Source organism: Dreissena polymorpha, chromosome 11, assembly GCF_020536995.1.
Source record: "Dreissena polymorpha isolate Duluth1 chromosome 11, UMN_Dpol_1.0, whole genome shotgun sequence".
In the NCBI taxonomy this organism is placed as follows: Eukaryota; Metazoa; Mollusca; class Bivalvia; order Myida; family Dreissenidae; genus Dreissena; species Dreissena polymorpha.
Window position 1 is genome coordinate 50,336,183 of NC_068365.1, and position 24,930 is coordinate 50,361,112.

At 33.1% G+C, this 24,930-nt stretch overlaps 1 protein-coding gene and 1 long non-coding RNA gene across 4 annotated transcripts in view; both read right to left on the reverse strand.

Annotated features, from left to right (window-relative positions):
* Positions 1-12,528: 12,528 nt before the first annotated feature.
* LOC127850866 (uncharacterized) lies at positions 12,529-15,596 on the reverse strand. Its single transcript, XR_008035543.1, has 2 exons — positions 13,689-15,596; positions 12,529-13,547 (listed from the first exon to the last, which is right to left on the reverse strand). It is a non-coding gene; the product is annotated as an uncharacterized LOC127850866 (long non-coding RNA).
* A 664-nt stretch (positions 15,597-16,260) lies between these two features.
* Positions 16,261-24,930, reverse strand: part of LOC127850864 (potassium voltage-gated channel subfamily KQT member 1-like) — a 60,505-nt gene continuing 51,835 nt past the window's right edge. For 2 of the 3 annotated variants that reach the window (XM_052384204.1, XM_052384206.1), the window contains exons 14-15: positions 17,620-17,722; positions 16,262-17,002 (exon numbers count right to left, since the gene is read on the reverse strand). In XM_052384204.1, the coding sequence (XP_052240164.1) occupies positions 16,898-17,002; positions 17,620-17,722 (208 nt within the window). In that variant the 3' untranslated portion in view covers positions 16,262-16,897. Of the gene's footprint in view, positions 17,003-17,619; positions 17,723-24,930 lie in introns of all 3 variants that reach the window. The other variant, XM_052384205.1, reaches the window with a different exon arrangement.

Genomic DNA, 24,930 nt, shown 5'->3' on the forward strand with positions numbered 1-24,930 from the left:
TCGGTCGCTGTCCATCCGATGCACATGACCATGCCATCTGCGACGACGATGACGGAGAAAAGTGACCATGCTAGGACATACCACTACATCGTAATTTATCATGCGTGTGCACCATGATATTCCAAGTACGCGTCGGAGGCAGCGCATATGGAAGGCGCTTATTTTTTTCTCCTGGGATGCGTGAAAGGTCCAGGATTTACTTGCATATAATATAGTACTTAGCACTAGATGCAGCACAGATGATTTGATTAGTGTTAGACGAATCAGTTGTCTAGACATACGAATATAGTAATTCGTCAAGCTGATTAAATGTAAGCTGTCAGCTATAAACCCTCACGTTGCAGCAACTTTGCTTCACATGTAAATGTTCACGAAATGGTTTCGTTTTGCATATTTTACCTTACCCGAATGATTTAATGTTGTTTGATAGAACAAAACAATCAATAATTTATAATGCAGGCACATGCAAGCTGTGGCAATTTTAAATGTTGAAATGAATTCTATAATTATGGTTATCTTCAGTAAAATATCCCTGAAAAAAGTTGCACACACAGTATATATTATCATCATGATAGCATTGTAAACCAGTGCGATGTAACACAATTATTGTAAGCAAAGTTTGAGAATAATTATTACAATGTCATTAATTCAGTGTGAAATGTATGCATAAATTCACTTGAATGCAAAGTTTAAATAAAATAAAAATACCATCTCGAAACAGATAAGATAATTCTGATTTATCATATTTGTGTTTCCGATTCTCGTTAAATGTATTTGAAATGTTACCGATACGTATAATGAAATAGTACACGCACTATTAAAACACCGAACAGCATTAGCATGCAACGTTCCAAAGCCAACATCAGTCACTTAATGTCCGCCTACGTAATGCGTTATGGAAGATTTATGAGCGGTTGACGTTATGTCGACACGTAATTATGGCTTTGTTTGATTACTGATTTTTCAATGAATCGGCTAATGTTTTCAATATTAAATTTACGTCCCAGAGAGAAACCGGGTTTTGTATGTTTATGCATACTAATATTAATGCGATTAGGTATGTTTTTGCTTTGTAATATTAATGCGAGTGGCTTTTGAAATGTAAATCAAAACGGCGAGTCCACGCTTATTATCCTGCAATTTGCATACCTTAATAGACAGGGCGCTGTTTATGCATAATTATAGACAGAATACTAAAGCTGCTGCTCGAGTTTGAACAGACAGACAGAATGTTTTGTTGACGTAAACTTTACAGTTTTTTGTAATTCACAAATAGTTAGAAATATATATACATATACTTATGTCAACGTTAGCATAATTGCATTTAGCTAAATATAATCTTGATCGCGTGAAGTAAATCACTTATATAATAATACATTTTGTGTGATTTAACACAAATAACAAAATATGCAACTGTTATAAAGAGTTTTGTTCGACTAATAAAAGATTAATCAATTTTTTGAATATAAATAATAAATTCGACGAACACGTCTCTGCAAATTACAAAATATGAAACTACAATAATAAGGTATTACGCGACAAATATACACATGTATAAATGATGGATGTAATTAATTTAATTATTAATTTGTACATAAAATTTGAAGGATGAAACCATGAACATTTTACAAGAGTAAAAATGAGTTATACAGCGTTTTGTTTGACAATATTGTTACTTGTGCTCACACTCACATAACTCTGGAGATCAACAATATATAACGATAACTTAAATTAATATTCAATATATTCATATACATTTTGCATTGTTTATAATAATTATCAGCATTATAAGGGTGTTATGAACATTAAAAAAACCACATCCATATACTTTACTCGTACTGAATAACCTGAAATTCTATAAATGAACAGTTTCCAAGTTTTACACTACAGCATTTATCATCATTTAATGTTTAATAGATTACACAGATATTAGATGCAGACTCGACAGTACCTATAGATCATCTCTTCGATAGTACCCATGCGCCAATATACACGCGAAAAAATCAGACAATGGTTAAATAAGGCACGACACATTCTCAATTATCTATCGAAAGTGTCAAACAATTTTCTGGACCCTGATAACAGTTTTTCTGTATATTATGTACTTTAACAGATATCGGATATTCTGATGATCAAGCCTGTAGCCCCAGTCCTATACAGATGCATGACCAGAAAGGAATATATCCGATACTAGTCGGCATATGAAACGTGCAGCCGCCGTGAAGCTCCGTGTCGATCCTTGAACGTCCGGCGATTCCCTTGCAGCTCCGTGATGCAAACACGGTATATTTGGGTACTGCCTTGTTTCAATACTGCCTTGTTGATCTTTGACAATCCGGGATGATGACAGCATCCGGGATGATCCATATAGCTGACATATATGGTCTGGGGACCTCCGTAGTTATACCTTGGTTGTCCGTTTGCATCTGTTACACTCCGGGAACACATTTCAGTGAAACTCGTTGTAATCATATGATATTAATCATATAAAGAATAGGTGGTTAGTGCGGTGAAAGGGGAAACATTACCATGTACGGCGTAGGAATTTTGTCCGGTGAGCTGAGCCCGATAAACTTTCCCCATATAAGGCGCTAACCTTCAATTCTGTTTACTCTGATGCTTCTTTATGTGATTTTATTCTTTATTTCAAGCTGTGTTGTCATTAACAAACATTGTAACGTGGAGTTAACATAATAGCAACCGTCATTAGTTAGTTCCGGCATGTGTTATAGGGCAAACAGAAGTCACGCGTCCACTAACCGCATATCACTTATCCCAAACCCCTTTATCCCTTAGTACATATGGCAATTGACATCCTTTAAAAAAATGATAAGTAAGTGAGAAAAGAACCGCGCTTTATAAAACATATTTTTGTATTCAATGCTCAACTAATCGAACGAAACAAGTTATTATAGACGGTTTAAATAGATCATCATATTAATTGAAATTGTATCATCTTTCAAAAGGGTCAAAACGGGTTAGTAGGTCAGTGAACAAATGCCTTATTTTTGTTCCAAGAGTACGCAACTAATGTCCTTTTTGATAAGGTGTAATATGAGAATTTCTAGATAAGTCATGCCTCCATTAGAGAGGTATTAATGGAATTGTTATCTTCAAAAGGATGTAACACTATTGCTCCATTTAAATAATGCGACACATAGGACAGAGGATGCTGCGCTCAGCACTCCAAAGAGCTTTCCTTAATACCTATCTTTAAAATTATATGTGCCTTTACACAGACTAAAGTAAAGCAACATTAAAAGCAGATTATGCCTAAATGTAGAATATGCTTTTGCTGAAAACCTTAGATTTCGGTGTGTTTTTGATGTTTTGAAGATATCTCAAAGTTGAACAAACTTGTATCTCTGGTCTTTGTTAACAATTTACATGTAGTAATTAATATTGAAATCCCATCGAATGCATATTTTATTGGGTTGCTCTATATGTAAAAAAAATGAGCTTTAAGGTTATATAACATTGTGGATTTGACATTATTTCTAAGTCACATGTGATATCATGCTTGTGATCAACCGGTATAAATAAAAAATGCTTTGAATCGATCATTTCAAAGCGGTGACCCAAATTTTAATGATGTGCATGTTTTATGGTTTGTATATTTTCCTGCATTGTCTATGCTTTTGGACAATTGTCGTATATAAGAGTAGACCAGAGATCATACAAATTAGTTATGTTGTAAATGTTTTTGGGGAATCACTTTGTTATAATACGAATGTATGCATCAACCATGATATATATAAGGTACCTTACACACTTCCGGATAAACGAGTTTTTAACAACAAACTCTATAAAGTCTCACGTTTGGACCTCATAACTAAACCGCTCGGATAATCTATAGCAACAACAATGTGTTTATAAAAAGATACCAAAGTATCGTTGTTTTGTTAGATTTTAACTACCAATGTTAATTAACATTGTTTTTTGTCGGACCCTGGAAGGAAGCGCAATGTTTTGTAGGGCATATTGCTGCTCGCAATACTGAAAGAGTCATGTTCATGTTTTAATGGAAACATTTATAGAGAAACTGTTTGAAATACATTTTTTGTACTTTGAGACACATAATCAAAACATAAAAACGCGATATAAATCAAGAAGCAAAATATTAATCATTACTTAAAATACTGAATACAGATTCGTTCATGAATTATCAACATATGAAATCGACAAAAAAATATATAGAGTTGCAAATCGATTAAATAATTAAGACACATTATGTCGTTTAAGTTAATTAGTTACAACACCTGTAACACTTATATAAAATATACAATGTATAGAATTTAGTGACAGTATGGATTTCCGAATGGTTTAGCTAAATGAAACTTGTTCCAGCCCCGCTGTGGACACTTAAATTTGTGTTATAAAATTTTATTCTTGATGGGGCTCTACAGTTTGTTGGTAAAAATAAAGCAAGTTATGCATTAACTGACACTCTGCATGAAATGCTTCAATATGTTAACAAGTACCTTTAAATTACGCGTCTTTCAGCACGCAATGGTTCACCTCCGTCGATCGATATAAAGCCAACCATTAACAAAACTCACTGAACGCTACAAATGTATAGCTTTTAATGCCTTAGCTGAAAACACATATTAAAGACGACAACAAAGTGCTGAGCTTGATACATGACAGAAAGTTACATCAATTTTCCTAGAGATTCGTTGCAAATAGTAGTTTAAACGTTGTAGGAAAATTTGCACGTCGGCCAGATACGGCTTTTAATATACTAAATGAGGAATCTACACGTTTATTCACGAAATTATTAGAGTTGGATTAAATAAAAGCGTAATCACTACTAAATTCTAATTATAAAATCAGGGGAAAATAATACTTTAATAATATGAAGAGTTCAATAATATGTAAGGTATTTATGTGCAACAATAATACCACCAATAAAGGCCAGAAAACGCACTGAAGAAGCACAAATGTCCTTTATTAACTTTATGATTAAAACGATATCTTGTCAATTAGCAGGGATGCAGCTAACACCAGAATTAAATTTATATTAGGTTTTATAAATATTATAATACAATTGGAATGTTAAGACATTATTGTTCATTTACAACTGCGTGTTTATTGCAAATATAAACTGAACGAGCGTTATGTTCGAAATATTTTTAAGCGGTTATGACCGTTACAACATAGTTACTTTTGCTTTGTGTTTTGCAAGTATTATTTTTTTTTATTCAATGTAAAACATACAATGTAAATATGTGCATAAGCAAAAACAAAGGTGGTATAATACAACAGTAATAATATCAAACACATATAATACATGATATGCTAGGATATAATGTTTTTTGCTTTGGTTGCATGTGGAATATGCTGTTATTTTTAAATATAATAATCAATCCTATAGATGAGTTGCGTAGAGTTAGGTGGATGACAACTGGACTGGGTTATGAAAGTTTATGCGTTTCCATTTTTGTTCAAAAATATGAAGTTTATCGTTGTTGAGGGCTATTTCTTTTTCAATTTGGATCTTTAGTTTTAAATAGTTTATAAAACAGTTGAAAGTAGGTATTTGTTTTTTGTATTTAAAGCTAATTATATAAAAATTTCATTAATATGATAATGTGATTCACAGTGTTATTAATTTCTGGTATTTTAAAAGTATTCACACCGAAACTGATATTTAAGAGAGACAGTTTTAATTTTAATTGTTGTTTCTCTAGAAAAGTTGTTAACTGGTTCCATAGAGTTTAAATATGTTTGCACTCCCAGAAAAGGTGTTCTATTGTTTCAATGTGTTCGCTGCATATATCACATAAATTTGTGTTGGATAGGTTGCACTTAAAAAGGTATTTATTTGTAGCTATGATTCTGTGGACATATTTATATTGAAAGTTTCTCAGTGTGCTATCTATAGTTGTTTTATATGGCATGATAAATATTTGTTTCCAATTTAATTCTTGTTCTCGAAGAATGCTTTGCCATTTATTTTGAATCTTGGAGTTTTCTGCAGGGTGTTTAATTTGTAGTTTGTAAAATATTTTGTTTGTTTTGTTTTGTTTTGCAAGTATGTTTTCCGTGAATGATGTTCGAGTACATGGTGTGTTATTTGTATTAATTGTAGATTTAATATGTAAGGGTATGCTTTTAATTAATGTGTAATACATTAAGAAATTGCCTGAAGGTATTCCGTATATATAACATATTTCTCAAAAGAATAGAAGTCTTTTATTCTGTAATCGTACAATTGGTCGACATATCTAATGTTTTTTTTTCAAACCAATGTTTATTGAAAAAAGTCTTATTGTTTGAAGTTATGTCTTTATTGTTCCATAGAATAGTTTTACTGGTGATTTGGGTTTCTAAATTATGAGTAACATTAGTCCATGCTGATAAAACATTTGATAGAAATATGTTTTCGTTTGCAATTTCATGCAAAATGGTATTGCTGATGTTACATTCAAAAAGTAAGGAGTCACCATATTTTTTTAGGATTTTCTGGTAGAATAATTTCCATTTACTTGTTTTGGTATTATCTAGATATTTTTTAACCCAGCTGCATTTGATTGCATTCAAGAATGAGTAGATGTCCATTAATTGGATACCTCCATTTTCTACAGATTGAATTAACTGAGTTCGCGTAAATTTATCAGGGTTACCGTCCCATATGAAATTAAATATTTCTGATTGTATATCTTTAATAATATCTTTTGGTGGGTTTGGGAGAACTGTTAGTGTATAAATTAATTTAGGTAGTGCAAACGTTTTCAACACCGTGTTTTTCCCGATTAGTGTTAGTTTACGATGCTGCCATGATTTTAGACAGTTTTTAAATTTTTGTAATTTAGGCAGTATGTTTTTTAGAACTGTTTCATTTTCATTGTTTGTGAATGTTATTCCTAACGTTGTTGCTTCATCTGATGTCCAGTGGAATTTCATTTCTTTTTTAAGTTGAATATTAACTTTGTTTAAATTTACCTACTCGTAGCACAGTGCATTTACTTTTGTTAAGTTTAAGACCCGATGCCATTCTAAAAAGGGTAAGCGATTCTATTAGATTATTGAATGAGTCAATACTGTCATTTAAAAAATAAGTTGCGTCGTCAGCAAATAGCGACTGCTTAATTTCTTCGTCAGGTTCTAGCGATATTCCATTTATATGTTTATTTGATTGGATATAGTGTGATAGATACTCGATGCATATAATAAATAGTGAGGATGAGAGTGGACATCCTTTCGTACCCCTCGTTCGATGTTAAAACTGTTTGAGAAGAAGCCATTATTAATTATTATACTGTTAATATCGGTATAAAATAGTTTTACCCATTTAATGAGACTTTCACCGAAATTCATATTTTCTAAGCAAGAGAACATTAACGAATGGTCTAGTGAATCGAAAGCCTTTTCAAAGTCTGCAAAGAAGATGAGGCCAGAATTGTTTGGTTGGTTGAAATAATTTATGCATTCTTGTATCAGACGTACATTTTCACCAATGTATCGTCCTTTAATAAAACCAGATTGTGATCTTGAAATGACTGATGGTAATACTTTTTTTATTCTGTTTGAAATACTTTTAGTTGCAATTTTATAATCATTGTTAAGTAGACTAATCGGGCGCCAGTTTGATAAGGATTCTAGGTTTTTTCCAGGTTTTGGAATGAGTGATATTATACCTTGCTTTTGTAGCGTAGTTAGGTTTTTGTTGTTAAATGAATAGTTGAGTGAATTAATTAAATGTGTTTTAATATCGTTCCATAATATTTTATAAAATTCGACTGTGATGCCATCAGGTCCTGGACTTTTGTTATTTTGCATTTCTTTAAGTGCTATTCCACATTCATATTCATTAAGTAATCCGTCGCACAGTTGTTTTTCTTCTTGATTTAAAGCATGATGTGTATTTTTAAAGAGGGCGTTATTTTCAACATGTTTTCGTTTATAGAGGGTTTCGAAAAACAAACGTTGTTTTGCAAGTATTATAGATGAAAATGGTCACTGCAAAACCTGAACGAAATTTTATACTTTCTTTCCTGATGTTGTCTGGGAATATAGGTACATGCAAAAATTATAATTTTCTACTTGTAAGAAATAAAAACATCGTCACACATATTCATTTACCCGATTAATGCTATGTATTGAACATAAACACACCATTTATTAAATGATTCAACAATACGTGTATTCGCCTAGTATATATTAAGCAGGGAATGAGTGATAGTTATACAAGTAATTGTTATGCCTATGCAACAGCTAATGCTCAATGTATGTATTCAAATATTTCAGGAGGAGATATATTATGGGGCACATATGAGGGATGACGTCGATTAAGTAGACGCTATTTCAGGAATCCCTACAAGTAGGCAGCGCACGTTGCCAGTTTTTTTGTCATGTATACAACAAATTGATTGTCCTTGCCAAAGCCGACGAATGGGCTAAATTTTAAAGCCTCGTCTAATAATCTTAAAATGTTTCTTATGAACACAATATATTAATACAATACACTATAGGCAACACACGTTCATAAAGTGTTGTTTTTTCAATATTCCAGACTGTATGTGGACGCATTAATCACTGCATTGTGAAGTGTGTGCTTTCATGAGAGTAAACAATTCAGCCGATATGAACACGGCTTGCAAAGCCATAAATTATGCGGTCACCTTAAAACAAGCGTCGGGCAGTAAAACTAGAAATGTAATACGATTTCAAATGTTGCATTTAAATCACGCATGATTTCGTTTAATCGAATCACCTTACCCTCGTATATAATCGCGATTTGGTGCAAAATCGTGCCTGCGACCTTCCGCACTAGACTTGAAAATATTCACACTGTTGTATCTGGTGAAACATCTCAGAACATCAACGGCAGATTTCAATGAAAGTTGTTATAAGTCTTTTAATGGATACGAGGATAATGCACGTATATTTGCAACGCAAATCATTTCTTAATAACGGACTTATGGCCCTTGTGTTTCGAAAATAAACTGTGTATATACATTGTTTTGCCTTGAGCTGTATATCCAATATCACAAGAGCAACAGTCATTCAACTAACCACAGTTTGTTCAATCATCTTTGGATGAGTCAAATGCAAACACCATAGACTTAAGATCAAGGTCTTACATAAGATCAAATATCACAAATGTGATAACTTAAGCCATTACTTCACTATGCATCAACGGATTCTGCAATACATTTCCAAAACTGTTCTCCTTTATCGGTATGTGTGTCACAGGCATGACTGCGGTCCCTTAGGGCAAGGTACATACAAATGAGTCACATGCAAGACCCATAACCCTTAAGACAATGTCAAAGCCATAAATCAAAGTCAAAGGTTAATTTGGATGAATTAATCATAGTTGAGCCATTACTTTACTATGTATAAAAAAAGAATTATGTAATTACTTCCTACCATTGTTCACTTAACTATGGCAGTGTGTCACATGTAAGACTTAGGTCTTCAGGGTTAAGTTAAAGGTCAATTTCAAACACTAGGGTAAAATGTAACACAATTTTATTACAAATGTTTTATTTCTTTAAGACTGCACCATATAACAAGGGTTATGCATCAATCCTTAAATCCAATAGGTGCAGTTGGTGAGGGACATAAATTTAACGATACTGTTTTTCAAACAACTAACCGCTGAAGCGTCCGCTACTAAGAACAATCATTTATTTTATACACTTTGAGGGAGGAAGCCCCTAAAACGACCAAACCATAAATAGATCCCATAAACGCATCACGTAAACAACAGATGTTGTTCCATCCCAACAGACCGTGTAAATGACAAAGACAAAGAACGCTAGGTCATCGAGAATGACCAACTATAGAACGCGCTTAATGGATACAAGCGGAAACGGCAAATAATAGCCGCCATATCTTACGTTGATAAAATCGAACACAAAATATAATATTCTGGTAACATAACACGACAAAAATAATACATTCATGGTTGAATATGCTTTTTGTTACGTTACATATAAATAATCTTTACTCTGAGCCAATTTAATATTAAAACAATGTAACCTTAGCACCAACATTTAAGCAACGATGGTGGCATACATGGACGAGGCAAATGTGCAATGCTTACAATTGTGAAAACTGATTAAATAAACAGAAGATATACGTGCTTTTACGAAAGATATTACTATCTTAATAAAGGGGTTCGAAAAATAAATAAAAATATCTGTAAACATTGAGACATTTAAAAGATAAAAGTTGTGAACAAAATATAAAAAAAAACTATGCACAAGGCCTGCTTTCTGTATAATGGTTAATATAAGAGCTATCACACAATTATTTCTTGTGAATCTTCGATACCGTCATGAGCAGATAATTGTAAATGAATGCAGACAAAAGTCCATATAATAATGACATGAGGTAAGTTGAAAATAAATAATAACGCGTAAAAAGATCATACTTATTAAGACACATGTGTCACACAATATTGCTGGGACACATCACTATTTTATACTTTATTGATACATGGAAATACAATAGCACGCTCAAAGATCTGAAAATCTATTAACTTATGTACACGAGTTAGTTTTGTCAATGATAGTATCCATTTATTTCAAACTTCGATTAAGTGTGATATTATAGTGTGTCTGCAAGACCTATGTGTATGTGTTGATAAACTTATTTCATTCTTGATGAAATGTTTATTTTTCTCTTCAATGACGTATTTTCGATGTATTTGTAGTACAGTCTCGTTACCGGGATTTTGTATACAACAACTATCATGTATTCAAATAGCAATCTAAAAATCTTCAGATGCAACAAGCGAAGAATTTCGATGATTAGTTTTAGGTACATACACATAACAGAAAAGCAAACATTCGAAACGGTTTCAAAAAATTATATTTTGCACAAATTTGTACTGGTTCTTAGACGGAAAGACATGAGTGGGTGGGGTATTATTACAACAAAATTAGTCCTCGTAAGTACTTTCCTATGATTAAAAAAAAATCAAATTGAATAAAAAAAAAATGTAAACTATTAGTTCATACTAAATTCGTTGTGATTCAAATAATGCAAACTAAATATTCACGATAAATATGGATGTTCAGGCGAATGAGAGACTTTTATATATTCAAGAAATCCCCTTTATCTCCTCTTTTCTCACGTCAGCATTTCAAAATCCGCAACTGCACTAGTTCATGAATGTTTTAGGGTACTTGAAGACATATAGTAGTAACAGAAAAACTAACTTTCAAAAGTTTTGCAATTAGTTCTAGGTTGACCCCCATTTTGGGTACATTTGACTAGCCTATAGGTGCAGCGACGAATAACGTCGTTTATTTGTTTGTCATGTACAACTATAAATATGTGTGTCTTCAGCGCACCCTGAAGATTAATTAATGCCGTTGGCGCCTTCATTACTCGAATGATTGTATTAATCAGTGTATACGTTTTTCATTTAAAGAACAATACATAGTTATGATGTAACATAGTCGTGTACATGTATTCTTATTTTAATAGCTACATTTAAAGAAACATTCAGTCCAAATGAAAAGTCTTGTACTTTAACGTGTAAGTCAGAACGAGTACGTGCATACAATCATGTTTCTGGGAATACTTGATTTCCTACTAAATAATTGACAGTAAATAAAACGATATACCAGTAAATGCATAACTAACAAAATAAACATTCAGAAGACTATATACCTGTACACAAAGTGTTGAGATACTCGCGACACGCACTCTACCTTTAGACAATTGTATATCCACACATATGTCATGCGTTTTTATATTGGTGTATCCCTAATATCGTCCGGATGTGTTACTTAAAAGGACGTAGGGCCTATACAAATCTGTACTTAACACTCCACCCATCAATTTTAAACTAATAGCGTACACACGTTTTTATTAACGAATATACATTTCAAACTTTCTATTCAATGAAATGTTTTATAGAAATAACGTTATTTGCAGTCAATGATAACTTTCATTTGCGTATAAAGTCTTTTTTTAGAAATACAGCAATTGTACTATTGCCATATATTGTAATATTGATGGAGCTGAGAACTGAATATGCAATGCTTTACAGAATGTAAGAATACTGAAATTCTATACACTTAACGTGGAAATGTGTTTGTTTTATTAACTGCCAGTCTTATACAAAACCCTGATTGATATATTCGTGATAGTCAATGCATAATTTACAACTTTAATCCATTAAGTGTCAAGTGAATGAATTAGTATAGCAAAATCCAATCTAGTAATGATATAATAACGAACACTTTACTAAAGCAGGTCCTTTCAATTGATGTAATTTTGAAAATAAAATACTTCAAATCATGTATATAACAAGATTGCGCTAAACAAGTATTGGACTAATTGTGTATGTTTATGTTTATTTTATTTTATTGGTTTGTCTTAATTGACAATTTATCGAAAGGTACTCTTAACTCATTGACTGGAATAACCGATCAGTGAATTGTATACATGTTGTAATAAACCAAAATGAACGGAGACACATTATCCAGTCGATTTGATATACAACCTTGGACAAAGAACCGAACGCCTTAAATTACTGAAAATCAATAACCAACCAAACAGAACTTATAAACAACAAAATAGAATTTTTATTTCATAGTTTCCATTCTTTAAATAACAACATGAATGAGTTACGATACAAAAGAACTGTACAAAATGGGTATGCATTAATATATAAATACACTTTTAAATGGCTAGTGTGAACATGGTCAATAAAACGTGTACATAATTTATGCATTGAATAATTATTACAATAATATATTTATTTAAAAGTTTACGACACGAAGCAAAGTAGTTTTCAATAAGCCCCTTACCAGCAAAAATTATTACAAATTAATCGTATTTTGGGACTTGTTATTTGTATCCATCTAAGGAGGGCAAACACATGCACATGTTTTTATTGACTAAAGTGTATATGGCCCAATTGATTACTGTAGTCATATCAAACTTATTTTTGACAAGAGCATATTGCTAAAACAATACATGAATAATGATGATAGCAATACATTTTCATGTTTAACAACATTGATAGAAATGTTCACTACGTGTTTCCTACATTACAACCTTCCAGTACAGGTGACTTGGCACAAGATTACTGAGTTCAAAAACTAATGCTCTTTTGAGCTTTATATCACAGACAACAAGATGCATGTATTTACAGATGACAGGACATTCGTTTGAAGATGAAAAAAGAAAAATACGGAATGGACAGAATACAGAACACAGTGTAACTAATTCCAAAACCGGGATAGCACAAAACATAGGTATATATTGCGTTTCGATTATTTTCCATGTTGATCAATACACTGTACATATTTACTTTTGTTCCTAAACGATGCACATTCAACCGAAAATGTATGTGGATTAACTTGAACTTATATACATGTCATTGATCAACATAATTGTCGGTGTTGGTTATGGTTGGGTTATTGCTAATATTTTCGCAAATTGTTAACAGACAAAATTATAACTTAGCTGCCCATCCACACGAAATATCATTGTCAATTTTATTGACGCAATAATATTGACAGAACATTTTTTGCCCTCAATGTAAAAAATATTTATCAATATTTTGTTCATTTGTACTTCGGTCATCATTCAAACAAGAAAGAAAATTGACGATGCGTCAATAAATATTTGAGATTTCTGATTTTCATCAATACATTGACGGTGTCTTCAATATCATTCATTCACTTTCAATTTTATTGTCAATCTTCATTATTGACAATAAAATTGACAATGATATTGTGTGTGGTCTGTTCATACACACTTTAATGCAATAATTCTTTATGGCATACACTAATGGTTGTTTTGTTAACATTCGCTCATATAGCGATGAACCTAAGTAGTGCGTCTATTAAAAACTTCTTTTAAGTCAGGGAGTTCTACTAGGTGCTACATGTACCTCGGACCGAAACGTTTTAGCTTAATGGTACCCCTTTCTATCGATATGTATTGATACTTCGGTCGATTAATTCTAAGTTAAAAGTAACCCTGTAAAAAGTAGGAATAAAAATGCAAGAATTTGAATTCCGAATAATATTATTTCGTTTAATTTAGGATACAATTGAATTGAACTGTATTACCAATAAAATGAAAATGGTTAAAAATCTCCAAACCATATATAATTATTTTTCTAATTAAGATATAAGCAGCGATGTTTACCCAAAAAGGGAAATTTTATGACGAGAAATTCCCAAATTTCATATGTAGCGTTTTCCCAAAATGGAGGAACAAATCCCAAAGAAATATAAAAGATACCAATACAGTTCTAGGATGGCAACGGCGGGCTTTAAGCACTCATCTGAGTTTACGGAAACCAATTGCTGAAGACTTCACAAGAGTATGTATTTAGTAAGAGAACGATATGATTAACCTAAATGAACATGACATGTGTCAACTGACCACGAATTCTCTTAGATTTCTCTTTTGTCCCACAACTCCGCTTATGTTAAAGACAAACTATTGATGGGCATATTTGACCTTTGACCACTAAATGTGACCTTCACATTAAGATTATGAGACAGGCAATGCACGAGAGATTCAGTCAACTGACAAAAGTCAATTGTGGCAAATTATTTTAGAATTGAATTTATGAATGAAACAGTTACATCCTGGGCAAGCTGATTTATAGCCAAAGTGAACAATTGACCTCCTAATTTTACCATGACCAATGGGACAGACAGGTTTCACACGCGCAATGCCGAGTACACTTGGTTATTATTAGTGGTAAGCTATTTTAAAGACAGCAAAACATGTTTTATGCCAACTTTGATCTATAAAGTGTGCCTTTAAACTTTGAGTTAGAAAGGCGAATTATAATGCCCAAAATGACGTCTTGTGGTAAATTGCATTTGTAGCAATTTATTTTAAAGACAATATATAGCTTAGAATGGTATTGTCGAGCTGACCAAATGTTTCTTCTGACTTTGTAGAAGACCCTTGACATTGGAGGTAGGGAGACAGATGTCACACACATATTGCCGTCTGCTCGCGTACGTTTTTGTGGTATGCTATCAAAAAATAGCATGATGAATGACAAATTAACAGTGTGAAAAATATTTTTTTGCCAACATTGATCTTTGTACTCTTAATTAATCTCTGAAGCATGACTTCATCGTTGACGTAGGGAGTGAAGGTTTAAATGCAACGTGCTGTCTTATGTTTTAGTGCCAAGTTATTTAAAACACATCAATATATGGCACATGTATTAATGATACTGGAATTTTCAACCTGTTTTATGACCATATTTGTCTTCCAACTTTTACATGTAACCTTATTTTGCGGTAGGGGAGACGGTTATTACAAGATAATGTCAAGATTCATATTTTGACCAAGATGTATATTACGATTTGACCGGATAACTTGGTTTTTGAACGCATGTCATTCCAATTCGAACTCGGAAAAATATAGTCTAAACATCCTGACCATAAAGATTGGATAAAAATGTGGTCTCTATAGTAGTTACGAGCTTAAAGTTTACGACGCCAATCACATAACGAACACCGGACACAGGAAAACGTAGGACGCCGAACATAGGATTATCACAATAACTTAACATAAGAAGATTGTGCACATGTGAGCTTTACAGAAATGAGAAAGTACTAAATGATTAGCTTCGCTTTCATGCTAAAGTTAAGCATACGGAAAACCATTCAGTATGCAAACTATATTTTTGTTCTAGCTCAGCATATGCCATTTTACCCTGTTTCGTATCATCTAATATATAATATATATACAATACTAACACATCATCGCCACTAAGTGCCGTGTTTTACATGCATTCTATAAATATTTTTCTACAAACAAACACACAATCATCGTGCTTATCAAATTAAAACCTGGCACAAATAGGAAACTAAGAAACCAAATACCCGTAATTTGGAATATAGTTGCACTTAATATTGCACTGGTTTTGTTTCAAGTCAAGAGTCAATCCAACTAGTTTTGCTATTTGAATACTAACAGAAATATCCTTGTTTTTTGCGGATAAACATCTAAAAATATACATTAAAATATTGTTGAAATGAACACCGTTTTTTACGTGTTGATATTATAAAGAGTCAATATTCTGAATATTTTAAACGGGCGATTCAATCCATTAAACATTAACTTGTAAATAAAGGTATGTAATTATTTAATGCGTGTAATTTTAATATACAATAAATTCTGTAATGATGTCCGTGTGTGAGACTTGCTGTTTATATTAAGTGTATTACCATGTAAAGCAATTAGATTAAATGACCTTTACAATTTAAAACAAGGGACAAAATTGTCACAAAACCAGGTTTTCATTGTGAAAAAAATCTGATTAAGGGAGACAACTCAAACTGAAATTTTGAAATGAACAAAAAAAATTAACCCCCTTTGTAAGTTTGTTTCAAAATAAATCTATTTTAAGTTGTGGTGACCTTGACATTGGAGATATTGACGTGATTCTTTCGTGCGACACACCGTCCCATGATGGTGAACAAATGTGCCAAATAATTGTAAAATCTCACAATGAATGACATAGTTATGGCCCAGACAAGCTCATTTATTGCCAATTTTGACCTTTGAAATCAAAGTGTGACCTTGACCTTGGAGATATCGACGTAATTATTTCGCGCGACACACCGTCCAATGATGGTGAACAAATGTGCCAAATGATTTTAAAATATGACAATGAACGACATAGTTATGGCCCGGACAAGCTTGTTCCGCCAGCCCGCCAGCCAGCCAGCCAGCCCGCCAGCCAGCCAGCCAGCCCGCCCGCATTCGCCAATCTAATAACCAGTTTTTTCCTTCGGAAAACCTGGTTTAAAACAGACTTGTGATGGTTAATATAAAACACTCAAAACAAACCGTTGTTCATGAGCAAAACACCACATCATAGTTTAATTAAACTAGATTTAATTTACACAACTTTGCGTGATTGGTTATCTATTATATGATCTCAAACTTCGTCCTCCTTGGATTCCTGGTTGACCACTTGTCGCCTCTTTACCAAGGTATGCAATAGTACCAGCACCTGGTCGATCTTCTGGTCCATCTTGAATACCTGAAAGGTTATTCAAACGGGTTGCGCTGTGGTAAAACTGTGCTTCATGCATGGGCGTTAAGCGTCGTCGCAGATTAGTCCAAGCAGTCGTCAGAGGCTTATCACGGACTAAACTTTTACTGATGGCGTTTAAATGAGGTCTTTTTTAAACCACTTCAAGCCAAAGCGGAAATTGTCGTCATTGATTTGCCTGGGCGGACTGCACATGTTAATCTCGAACAACACTTTACGCACATGCATTAAGCCTTGTTTTCATAGAACAAGGCTTATTTGAACATATTATCATTGATATGATACACAATTATTTTGAAATATATTTTTTGTAACATAAATTATTATTAACTTTATGCGAATCATTAATTATATTTGTTTTGCGTTTTTCAGTAGATTGATGCGAGTTAAAACGCTAAGAGGTATGTGGATTATAAAAATCAACTATAATATGGTTAAGACAGTGTGCTGTATATTAAAAATTACATTTACTTTTTACAGACGTTTCTTATCTTTTTTAACTCCAATGAACGAATATTGAATAATGTAATGCAAACTGTAAAAAAATAATGATAATTCTGTATCAATTAAAAAATGCAACGTCGCCATTTGTGAAGTCGATTTACCTGACTTTCAATTTTCATGACTCTAGCACTTATTGTTTGGCGTTCCCTTTCTTTGCAACTTTTGGATTGCAGTATACCGGGTTTTCCGAGCGACTGGTCGATTCTGAAAAACAAGAAAGACATCATTGCTTTAAGCGCCCACTGGAGTTAAATGAACATCAATGGTCGAATAAATAACTTGGTTACATAGCTGATATAGATTTAAATATTGCCTTGATATTGTCGTGATAAACATTCGGACCAAGTTTGATACAAACTGAGTCATAATTGTGGCTTCTAGAGTGGCAACATGGGTTTTCTTAGATTTTGACAAGGCGACCTAAGTTTAAGTAACACGTGACCCAAATTCAAAGTTGGCATACAAATTGTCGCGATTAACATTCCGACCAAGGTTTATAACGATTGAGATAATTGTTTCCTCAAGAGAGGTTAAAAGGATTTATAATGTTAGATCTGGTGACCTAGAGTTCGGGTGCACATAACCATAAGTTAAACATAGAAATTGTCAAGATAAACATTCTGATGTTTTAACGCGATTGAGTTATAAACGTGGCGTAAAGAGTAATAACACATTTTTAACAAGAGAACCGCATAGCGGGTGCCACGCTCGGCTACGAGTGCAGTTTTGAATAAATGAAAGCTTGTCAGAATTTTTTTTTTTAGAGGTCACAGTGACCTTGACCTTTGATCTAGTGACCCCAAAATGGGTGTAGCGTGTAGAACTCATCAATGTGAATCTACATTTGAAGTTTCAAAGTTGTAGGTGGAAGCAATTTGATTTTATAGCCATTGTTAAGGTTTTAGCACGACGCGGACGTCAGACAGCGGACGTCGGACGTCAGACGGCGGACCTCGGACGACACGACAAGCTGGCTATGACACTACCTCGGGTTTTCTTCGAAAACGCCGAGCTAAAAATAAGCCTTGACGTACTAGCGATGTATTTTTACGAAAGCGATCTAGATTCATAGTCGGCCTAAAGATATACATTCTAACCAAGTTACACCAAGACAGATTGCGCAAAATATAGCATCAAGTTTCAAAACGTTACATTTATTTTTCCTAGTGAAAACCAGATTCCAACTCGGCCTATATATTGTCAAGATAAACATCTTTACTCAGATTGCATTCAGATGTGATAGAAAAATGTAGCCACTGTCTAGAGAGGTTACAATTTCAAAGTTTACGACATCACCGCACGACGGATGCCGGACTTTGGGTGACCACAAGAGCTTATATTGAGCACTGTGTGTTCAGGAGAGAGTACTGAAATTCTCTGACAATAAAATGCGTCATACAAATAAAAGTAAGTACAATTCTAAACACTATGACCCGCAATCGATCTCTATACGCTGGCGCATGATTCACGCGTAAGTTTTGATTTCATTTTCTTAAAACAGTATATCGTCTTTAACTACTTCCTAGTTTAATGTTATATCAAGATGTCGATTCTAAAGCTCTGATTGTATAGCTCTGAGACAGATGCGATGCGTGAGGGAACAAAGAACTTTATGAACGACGTGATTTTATTTAAAATTGAACGTGCACTTAAAGTTTGTATTTGTAATACTGGATTCGATTGTGAAAATTAAAAGCGTCTCAAATAGTTCCCAATTAATCCTTTGTGGTGATTTTAATAGCCGTACATCTGATATACCAGATTTTGTCACTAACGATGTTGACTCAGATTATTTACCGTTACCCGATGATTATGATATTGATGTATTTTTATCTAGATTTACACAAGATAAGTGTGTTAATAACAATGGAAATTTGCTTATTGATATGTGCATACAGTCGGGCTTACGAATCTTAAATGGAAGGGTAGGAAACGATAACGGTATAGGAAATTGTACTTATATTGGAAGCAGAGGCTCTAGTCTCATCGATTATGTTTTAGTAATGCCGGAATGTATGCATATGTTTAAAACTTTCAATGTAGAAGATCCAAATGTTCTATCGGATCACTGTGTTATACATTTTGAATATGAATGTATTTTGCATAACAATAGTATTCACAGCACAATACGCAATGAAGATTGTAACACGGTTCAATACAAGTTTGTTTGGAACAAAGACTATGAAAATGATTTTCTCGATGCAATTAGAAGTGAGGCTACACAAAACCAATTTTTAGCAATATTGAATGCTCTTGACAATGTACATGAAGATAAAAACGCCTTAAACGCATGCGTTAATGATTTTGTTGATATTGTTGAAGGAGTAGCAGTCCCGTATTTTAAAAAACAAACAACGAATAATAATAACAATGAAAACCATAGCAACAACAACAACAATACATGGTACGATGATAATTGTAGAAATAAAAAGCTGCATTTCAATTATACATTAAATAAATTTCGACAATGTAATTCGAATCAGAATAGAATTGAGTTAGTAAAGGTTAGAGGTGACTACAAGAAAACCTTACGTAAGTGTAGACTTGAATATGACAATAAACAATCAAAACTGCTAGATACTAAACGCGTAAAAAATGCGAAAGAATATTGGAAAATGCTTAAACGAAGTGCTGGCCTGCCGACACCAAACATACCTATGTCTTGTTTTGAACAATATTTTGAGAGCATATATAATCCAAATGATCACTTCTTTAATCCAAATGAAGACGTGTTATATTTTAATGAGAGGTTTGTAAAACAAGAATTTCAAGTTATGTTTGATGAGCTTGAATGTGAAATAAGTCAGGAGGAAATAAATAAAGCAATAAAACAATTAAAAGGAGGGCGTAGCCCCGGGCCTGATAAAATGATTAATTAATTTTTTATGTACGGACATAAAGCGTTTTCGCATTGCCTACTTTCTATATTTAATAAAGTACTATCATTAGGATTTTTCCCGGAAACATGGTCAGAGGGTTTTATAGTTCCACTTCATAAAAAAGGGAGTATTAATAATTGCAACAATTATCGCGGCATAACTTTATTAAGCTCAATGGGTAAACTGTTCACTAGAATTATTAGCAATCGAATAGATTCATGGGCCGAAAAGTATTTTGTCTACGTTGAAGCGCAAGCAGGTTTTAGAAAGGGTATGAGTACTACAGATAATATTTTTGTTTTGCATGGCCTTATAACACATATGATTAATAATAATAAACAAGTATACTGTGGTTTTGTCGATTTTAGCAAAGCATTTGATTATGTGGTCAGACCAAACCTGTGGTGTAAGCTTATCCGTCTTGGTGTAAGAGGTAAAATGCTAAATGTTATACAAAGTATGTATAATTCAATTAAATCCAAAATTAAAATTCATAACACAGTTGGAAAAGACTTTAACTGCCTTTTGGGTGTAAGACAAGGTGAGTGCCTATCTCCATTACTGTTTTCTCTATTTTTAAACGATTTAGAAAAACATTCATCTTAAATGGGTACGAAGGGGTCGACCTTTTGATGTTTCAAATATTTATTCTCTTATATGCTGATGACATTGTACTATTTGCGGTTACACCTCAAGCCTTACAATGCGGATTTGAAATTCTTAGCAGCTACTGTCAAAAATGGCAATTAAAAGTTAATGTTAACAAAACGAAGGTTTATTGTGTTCCGAAAAGCGGGACCACTTGCAAGGAACATACAATTTACATATAATAATGAAAATATTGAAATTGATAGTAATATATCTTATCTTGGGGTCGTTTTCACGAGTGGTGGATCTTTTAACCAGACGCAAATAACCTTAGCAGGGCAAGCAAGAAAGGCCATTTTTAAAATGAAAAAATACTTATATACCATTACAAATATATCAGTTAGCCATCAATTAGAATTGTTTGATAAACTTGTTAAACCAATTTTGAACTACGGTTGCAAAGTATGGGGCTTTCATAAAGCACAAAATATTGAACGTCTTCATACTCAATTTTGTAAAAATATCTTGGGTGTTAAAAGGGCAACCCAAAATGATTTCGTTTACTGTGAGTTAGGGCAACATTCGCTTATTGTAAGTAGATATTTTAAAATAGTTAAATACTGGTTTAAAATAATAGAAAGCAAAGAAAATAAGTATATTAAACTTATATATAACATAATGAAACATGACTTTGAATTAACACCGTCAAAAAAAATTGGGTTAGTTCGTTGCATCAACTGTTGTCAAGTTTAGGGTTTTTAGAAGTATGGATTCACCAAGGGGTAGGACAAAAAGAAGTTTTCTTGTCATTATTCAAACAAAGAATTAAGAATTGTTTTTATCAAAATATGAATTCACGATTAACGGAGTCTAGTCGAGCCTTGTTTTACAGGCATCTTAACATAAACAATGATTTAAAAATGTACCTTACAAGCATCTCAAATGAAAACCATCGCATTGCTCTTTCTAAACTCAGAGTATCATCTCATCGTTTGATAATTGAATCTGGCCGCTGGCATAAACCCATTGCTACTCCTTATAATGAAAGAAAATGTACACATTGTCAAAAAAATGATGACGAATATCATTTTATTTTAGAATGTTCTTTACTAAATGACTTAAGAAAGAAATATATCGATAAAAAGTATTGGTTACGACCTAACATGCAAAAATGTATTGCACTTATAAACTCCCAAAATGCACTAACATTAAGAAAACTAGCTTCTTTTACATTTCATGGTTTTAAAGTTAAGAATTAACACCATAATTCTTTAGATAAGTAATGTCATTCATTAAATTAAATCTCCTATACATGTATAGCATGACATATATCATTACAAATTGTTTAACTTAACATAAAACTAAAGCTCCTATAAATGTATAGCTTGACATATTTCATTACGAATTGTTTAACTTAACATTAAATTAAAGCTTCCATACATTTATAGCTTGACATATTTCATTACGAATTGTTAACTTAAGTTGCTTATCCTGTTTACCGGTAATTAAAATAGTCATATGAAAAGTAACTTATCTATGTTTTGCTGGTGTTCATAATACTGTTCTTTCTTACGTTTTCATGTATCCAATGTACACAGAAAATTATGATGCGTTAATATACTCATACTGAGTGATCAGCAATTATATCCTAATCGCCTCTATTAAAGGCTCCTCCGTTCATGTACTTTGTATGTATGTTTTGTTTACTTGTGATCGGAAATTATTTCTTGATCGCCTCTTTTAAGCTCATTTCAGAAATTATTAGATTATTATTATTTTGTAATGTATTTTTCGATTATAATTGTTTTTCACTCATAATGGGCTTCTCCGCCTGTTTTCATGATTATTGTGTTGTCCATGTACGTTTTATGTATGTTTAGTTTACTTGTGAGTGTGGGCATGTGTGTATGGGAGTGGGTGTATTCGTGTGCGCGTGAATGAGTGTGGGTGTATGCGGATGGGCGTGCGTGTGTATTATTATCCTTATTATTTATTTATTTTTTGCATTTTGCTTTGCCTACGTTGTTGTTAATTTTATTGTGAATTTATGTTGTCCTCATGTGCCTACTATGGCGTATTGGATAGAAATAAACACCTATATATATATTTCAATTTTACTTTATTTAAGGCCCCTTCATAAATTCCGTGTATTATACTTGTATTATTTTATTGGCTTACTACGTTGGCGAAGGTTCAGCGGCCCTTATTAGTTGTAATCAATATGTAGATGCAGCAGAAAAAAGCGACGAATGAGTTATTTGACGGAAAACATATTAACAGGTGTTTTTAATCAAAATTTGTGAATACGCCCAATAATTGTCATTTTGTGAATATTCGCGAATTATTTTGTTTAATTGTGTAATTTTATCATGACGAAATATACAGTTGTGCCATTTGAATCCAGTTACACAATGGAGTCACCTTTTGAGATGCAATATTAACACAGCCGATTATACTGCTGATGTAGCGCAAGCGACATCAAGCTTTGGTTGAAAACGAAGGAGAAATTAAGAGGATGAGTAGGTGTAATGTGCTATATTTCCTAATATTTCGAATAAGTTTAAACAGTTGGCGATGTGGTCCGATTCATGTAAGATTTATCGATAAAAAAATATACAAAAATACAATCACTACTCATTTGAAAACGTAAGGGCCTTTACAATTTGTCACATGTTGGCGTTATAAAAATCAATGCTTTCAAAACATACAGGTTGCTCTCTTAACACAAACATTGGCTTCTGGTTTTTCTGCTAGACATGTGCACGTTGCCTATACCAAGTGACTGTTTAAGATCTGTGTTGAAAGAATAAAGCGCGACCAAGTTAACATTTTTAATGATGCCTCTTTAAATATTTCACCATTTTCATGGGATAGAGTGGAGAGCCCGCTCATTCGTGACAGTCTTCTATAGGTTTCATGAGCTTTTTAAACAAGTAAGTATTTTTTTCAGTAAAGTGCAACCGCGCGTTTGTAATATGAAGTCCCCACACTGATCCGACATTTTTCTAACCGTTCAAACGCGCGAATACCTAAAGAAAACTTACGAATGAGCGGCCTCTCCACTTCATCCCATTAAAAATGGTGAAATATTTAAAAAGAGATCCTTAAAAATGTTAACTGGGTCGTGCTTTATTCTCCCAACACAGATCCAAAAAAGTCACGTGGAATAGGCACCGTGATGTGTGCATTTGTAAAAAAAACAATTAGTTGCCAAAGCACGATATCTGACTAGACAGTCATATCACAATAATATTATCACATGACTTTACTTTGGTAGTTAAAATTCAATGTTCGTATGATAATTTATTCTTCAACATATATTATACCAAATCTATGTATAATATCAACACGTTTACAAAATAACAGTTGCCATTTTTTCACATTAAAGGACCAAACAAGGTCATAAACTTAAATAAAGCAGTCTGTACGCTACACACTCGAAATGAGTTGCAAGCGAAACGTCGTCTTCATATGATGATATCTTCTACAATTTTATTTCTAAATGCCTCAATGATATATCAAGTACGAGTCGGACAAGAAATTCACTCTCTCCACATACACATACAATCATACATGCATACTCACGCATACATATACGTGTACTAACATTAAAGGACAAGGGTGAAACTATGTGTTCTTCTGCCATTATCATGGCGGGGAAAACTAGTTGGCCGATGTACCAACTTTTGGCGATGTTATTGGAAACCTAGAACATAATTGTTCTGCCTAATCAATACCATCTTAGATCGCCTATCTGTGTGTTACTCTTCCCGTAGTCTATGCTGCATTTCGTCGGAATCTAGTCCAGAATAACTGGTTCTAACAGACTTCCGTAACGTTCATGAGTCTGTCCCAAAACTCGGATGCACGTTTCCATATTGTCCTAAACATTATTCACTCTTGCAAGTGCATTACATGGGGCTGGCATTTGCATCAGGGCTTGCA